The 6,552-nt window shown below is 31.3% G+C and overlaps 1 protein-coding gene across 1 annotated transcript; it reads right to left on the bottom strand.

Moving 5' to 3' along the window:
• Positions 1-682: 682 nt before the first annotated feature.
• On the bottom strand, positions 683-6,085 carry Set8 (SET domain containing 8). Its single transcript, XM_029311355.2, has 6 exons — positions 5,526-6,085; positions 3,621-3,826; positions 3,363-3,501; positions 2,918-3,279; positions 2,625-2,815; positions 683-2,508 (listed from the first exon to the last, which is right to left on the bottom strand). Exons 1-6 carry the CDS (start codon positions 5,587-5,589, stop codon positions 2,298-2,300), a joined length of 1,173 nt encoding a protein of 390 aa, XP_029167188.1. The 5' UTR covers positions 5,590-6,085; the 3' UTR covers positions 683-2,297.
• Positions 6,086-6,552: the final 467 nt, after the last annotated feature.

Below are 6,552 nucleotides of genomic sequence, written 5' to 3' on the forward strand. Positions count from 1 at the left end.
TATATCACATACATGTAGGATGTTCCATAGAAAATTGCTGCAACTAATCATGTAGCTGTCATTTTTTAAGGCATGCAGTTATTGAGAACACAAGAATTGTGTTGAAAAGAGGAAAGTCTACAGTTTTTAATGGATATGAAATAAAATGTTTGTATATCAATTTATTTTATTAAAAAAAAGTAATGAAAAAGTGCTAATAATCACATAAACTAATTAAATAAATATTTTTAACACTGCCAGATTTAATAGCATGGTATACAAACATTATATATTTATATTCATTAAAAACTGCAGACTTTCCTCTTTCTAACACAATTTTTGTTTTCTCAATAACTGCTTCCCTTTAAGCGCATGATATTATTTAATATTCTAGGCGTATTCTTAGAATTTAGAATATTAAATATTCTAAAAATACGCCTAGAATATTGCTTAAATATTAAATAATATCATGCGCTTATAGGGTGCATTAAAAAATGACAACTGATTAGTTTCAGCAATCTCCTATGGAACACCCTGTATGAAATATATATATACTATTACATTTAAAAAAAATTAACTATATAAATATTCATAATATATACACTATATACATAATATAAAATTCCTAATTTCCTTTATAGTTAAAATTTATCAATTATTGTATATTTTTTTTTAATAATTAAAATTAACATTTTTAATAATTACTTATATTTAATATATTTTTATCAGTCGCATTATTAATTTCCTTTTATAGATTCATGTGGGTGCATTTTATCACTATAAATATCGTATAAAAGTTATATATGACAAGAGAAAATGCTTTTTTTTGATATAGCAGAATCTTTTTATGCAACGTTTTTCTTATACAATAAATGTCCTTCACAATTGTTCTATAACTATACATACATTTTTTTATAGAACACAAATAGCAATTTTTGATTAAACTGCAAAGTATCAGGAATATAGTCACCTTTGGAAAAATACTAAACTTTGACATATTCTAAAAAGAGAGTTGCGCTTATAAATTTAAGAACAAATAAATATAAATAAAATACTATTATATATACAAATTTATGATTATTAACAATATGTTATTTTTTGTATATGTGCGAAATGATCGAAAGTCTAATCTATAACAAATAAGTGCAATGAATATGATCAACAAATTACCTAATAGAATAAAAAATTTTTACTAAAAATTATTTCTACTCTTTCTCTTCTCTCTCTCTCTCTCTCTCTCCCTTTCTGTGTATATATTTTATATATGTTTGTTTTCAAATTATTATAATTTGAAAACAAGTATAACAGAAGAGAAATGAAAAAGATGTTTTTTAACTAATTGTTCTTAGAAAAACTGCATGCTTAATTATGAATTCAAAAATAGAATAGCTGATAACAATAATGTAAAAGTACACAAGCAATATCATAATATTAAATAATAATGCATATTTATGTTATAAATAATCGATGATGAAACGATAGCATTCCTATTATCTAGTGTTTTCATTTAAAAAAAATATATGCGATTGAGAAATATTACTCATACATATCATTATTGTATAATTGTTTTAGGGAACATTCTTGCATCTAAATATGTGGCAGTGAAGTACTTGCAAGAATTCAAAGCTTGTGTTGCGTAAATATCTCAACAAAAAATTTGTGAATCATATTGATTATATATATATATATACTTTCTTTTTTTTAAGAGAAAAGCAGAGAATATCATATTCATACACACACACACACACACGTATATCACAAATGCTTCAACCAGAAACTAGATGAAGCACTTTGTTATAATTCATTATAATTTAAAGAGTAAATACGAAAATTTCCAATTTAATTGGTAATAATACTGCTTTTTTTATATTAAACATATTGAGTGACAATTCAAAAATTTCAAAACCTTTAAAAATTATTATTAAAAGCAAATTAAATCGAATATGATAACAATAAGAACGTCTAATGATGTATTATGCATTGAGGAAGCTCATTACAATGAAATATCATCATTTTTCACTTTTGATGTAAGAAAAAATAAATGATTAAGAATTAAAACATCTTTACAATTATTCAAACAAATTAATTTCGTAAAGTGATGTAAAAAGAAGTATTTGGAATTTACTAGCATAGAAGCATTTTACAAAATTGCATATCCAATTCTTAAATTCCTAGGCTGCAATTTTGTTTTCGAAGACCATTTGTACACAATTCAGCATAGTCTATATATATAAAATTCCTTCATAAGAGGAACATAAATAAGAAAATTTCTTTTATACAATATAATGTATGTTATATAAATAACGAAATGGAAAGTGCTATAATGCCAACCATGGATGATGACGAATAGCTTCGCGACTTCGATCTCCGTAGTCGTATGAAACCTCCACGCCAATCGGTATATCTTCTTTCGCTGTAAGTACAAGATGCGGTGTCGAACTGACCTCGATGATTCGTGCAATCAAATTGCCATTTCGCGAATGGTTGACTAACCGGCCCAATTTTTTAGTCTCCGCTGTTGCATCAACACTGGAAATTATAAATAATATATCAACATTTATGCCTTTTCTATCTCAATTAAAATGATTATGCAATATTTTCGCATAAAGAATAATTATTTAATCAAACTCTAAAGATATGCTTACCAATACTGCTGATTACGATGTTGAAAGTAATACATGTAGCACCCAGTGTTTTGATCTTGCGCGTATAATTTTTCACGCTCTTTCGCCTCCCCCTGATTAATCAATTCGCCAATATATTCAACTACAAATTCGCCTTTAGCAAATTCTCGCGTTGTTATGACACCACGACCTTTACCCGGAAAACATCTCACCTGTAAAACAGGAAATAAATTGTAACTTATTTGCAGAAATATTTAATAAAAGTTTAAATTGATATTATTACAATTGTACAACTTCTTTACATGGATTCTTACCTCTAAGCCCTCCTCTACTTGACAAAGTACTTTATTTTCTAAATCACGTTGTTTCTCCTCTAGTACAACCTTCTTGCTTTTTCTGACACTACGACGTACTGGAAAGTAGTCAGTAATCGAGTGATTTGTTTCAGCGCCCCGCGGCTTGAGTGAACGATTATTGGATTGATTGGATACTCCTTTTTTACGTCCACGTGTGGCAGATTTTTTCTTATCTTGCAATGGGTAATTAAGTAATGTAATCACAGATTGCTTTTCGTTGGTAGTAATTGTAGCTTTTTCATCTTCTTTTAAATCTTCCGATGGCATATTTATTCTATGCGGTGTAGATGGCCCATGAATTGGAACAGCCACCGGTGTTTCTAAGATAAAAGTTTTTATGTATCATAAATTGAATTAGAAAGAGAATAATCAAGTATGATATGGAGATTTGTATGATTTATACCATCAGTTTTGAATTCTTCTACGGCAGAGATGACTTTATTTTTTGCATTTTCACAGTTTGAAACAACTTGTGCACTTCCAAAAAAATAATGCGTAAGTGACATGGGACCTTTCCCCTTTGTAACTTCCACATTTGAATTCTGAAACAAATAAAATGATGCTGCAGTAATTTCATAATAAGTATTATATATTTACATGCATATTTATAAAAGTACAATTATATGTAAAAGATTTACAGATTTTAATGCGAGATACTTACTTGATAAGAATTAATTGTATTTGTAGAGGGTTTATGCGTTTCCAATATAAATTGTGGTTTAGTTACATTAGATCTATCTGACACAGTTTTACTGTCAGCGTCAAATAATTTACTCTCTTTTTTCACAGGTGAGTTTACATCTTTACTTTGCACAGGCAAAGATACAGTCTTTGTTACATTTTTTTCTAGATCACATTTCCGTCTTCCTGTGTAGTTCATTTATTATATTAATATTTTTTTTTAATTGAGAAAGAAATATATATAATATGTACTATTAAACAATTATATAAAAAATATATATAAATATAATAAATAAAGCAATGTTATGTATTAAAATACATACACATAATATTAAAATATATAAGAATTAAAAAAGGAATATTAAAATCGATATTAAATATCAGTTTTAGGTATTAGGAGTATGACTTTTTTGTAAATACTAATGTTAAGAAGGGGCTAAATGTATAAAAATACAATTGCTAATTTAAGAAAATGGAAATATATATATATATATAATATTTATAAATATATATTTATAAAGTCACAATAAAATTTCTAAAAACTCTAAAAAAAAAGAAAAGAAAATGACAAGTTCAGAAAAAATGCACATAATATTAAATATATAAGAATTAAAAAAGGAATATTAAAATCGATATTAAATATCAGTTTTAGGTATTAGGAGTATGACTTTTTTGTAAATACTAATGTTAAGAAGGGGCTAAATGTATAAAAATACAATTGCTAATTTAAGAAAATGGAAATATATATATATATATAATATTTATAAATATATATTTATAAAGTCACAATAAAATTTCTAAAAACTCTAAAAAAAAAGAAAAGAAAATGACAAGTTCAGAAAAAATGCCTTACGATCGAAACTCTAATCTCACATATTTTTCCATAAACAAATTGCCATATAAAACTGACATCCTAAACTATCGCACTCCACGTTAATTTAGAGTCTAATCCAGATGCTCTAGCTCAAGGTTCTATCGAAAATCATACAGCTTAACAAGAACAATTGTTAACAAAACAATTGGGCAATTAAGGCAACCATTTACATTTTTTTTCTAGATCACGTTTCCATCTTCCTGTGTAGTTCATTTATTATATTAATATTTTTTTTACTTGAGAAAGCAATATATATGTACTATTAAACAATTATATAAAAAATATATATAAATATAATAAATAAAGCAATGTTATATATTAAAATACATACACATAATATTAAAATATATAAGAATTAAAAAAGGAATATTAAAATCGATATTAAATATCAGTTTTAGGTATTAGGAGTATGACTTTTTTGTAAATACTAATGTTAAGAAGGGGCTAAATGTATAAAAATACAATTGCTAATTTAAGAAAATGGAAATATATATATATATATAATATTTATAAATATATATTTATAAAGTCACAATAAAATTTCTAAAAACTCTAAAAAAAAAAGAAAAGAAAATGACAAGTTCAGAAAAAATGCCATACGATCGAAACTCTAATCTCACATATATTTCCATAAACAAATTGCCATATAAAACTGACATCCTAAACTATCGCACTCCACGTTAATTTAGAATCTAACCCAGACGCTCTAGTCCGAGGTTCTATCGAAAATCGCGCAGCTTGACGAGGACCATCATTAACAATTAAGACACAGCCGTGTCGAGAAACTCGAGGCTCGAGTCCTCTCGGCGAGGAGAGACTTCGCGGCGGAGTCGTCGTCGTGAAGAGTCTCTACGCGGGGGCGTCTCTACGGGTTAGCGTTCAAAATGGAGCAAGAGAGAGGAAGCGAGGTTCGTCGAAAAAAAAGAGACGCGACGATAACCTCTTAGCCGACCGGCTGAGCGCGAAATGCTGAGTGAAAATGTCGACGAACGCAACCCGACGCATCCTCACCTTTGACGACGTTCTCGGCGCGGTTTCCCACGCGGTGGGACGATGCCCGGGTCGTCCTGTGCATGATAAACCACCGGTCGCCGAGCGCAGTTCCCCCACGGACGGATGGCAGCGAAATAACGCAGCAGCGTCGACGAGACGCGACGTGACAGCAAAAATTCGGACGCGTCTCCTCGACTTCCGAATATTTGATTTTCTGCGAAACGTCGAGTCGAAAAGGATTCGCGAACGGTTACAATCTCCTCTCTCTCTCTGTCTGTCCGTCTCTCTCTCAGGAAGGAGTCTAAATTATTATACAAGCAAGCGCCGGATGTGCCGCCATGTTGCACGCGACGTCCAATTAGACACGGCGGAAATGATATATAACGCTCTTTCGTCTGATCTTTCGGAGCGTTAAATGTCACGTCGAGTATTTATGAATTATTTCGAGATTTTGCATTCTCCTGGTGAGTCGAGAATAACCGGAATAAATGTATTTCCGCGCGAAATCACTCGAAAATTGATGACAGATAAAAAATGTATCGCGAGAGACGCGAAACCGTCGCGCGACAGTACTTAGTTCGCGCGGCGTCCGCCAGGCGGCGCTGGCGGCGGCGCGTGCGCGGTCGCGCCCCTAATCGGAACGCTACGGCGCGATCGATTGCCGCGACTCTCGAGCGTCGACATTATTATTTTTTAAACCGAATTTATCGAGGATCGCGTCGCGTTTGGCGACCCATCCGCGGGATGCTTGTATTATTCGTGCGATCGGCAACGCCGAGTTTCGATCGGCGACGTCGAGATTCGCGATCGAACGGTTTTAATGGGCGTTCGCGCGGATTCCGCTCGACGCGGCTTCTTTTCTTTTTAGCGCGAATACTTTAAATCATCTAACGATCAGCACGCAGGCGGCGACGTTGCCAGACTTACGACATCCGCCGTCGCCATTTTCTGTACCCGGGTATACGTAACATTACGTGATACGCGATATATCGCTCGCGGCTTTAATTAATCAGACTCGGTGGATAATTAGATTATCGAGGTAGGA

Source organism: Nylanderia fulva, unplaced genomic scaffold (assembly GCF_048542155.1).
Source record: "Nylanderia fulva isolate GAGA-0341 unplaced genomic scaffold, ASM4854215v1 Scaffold4, whole genome shotgun sequence".
Classification (NCBI taxonomy): Eukaryota; Metazoa; Arthropoda; class Insecta; order Hymenoptera; family Formicidae; genus Nylanderia; species Nylanderia fulva.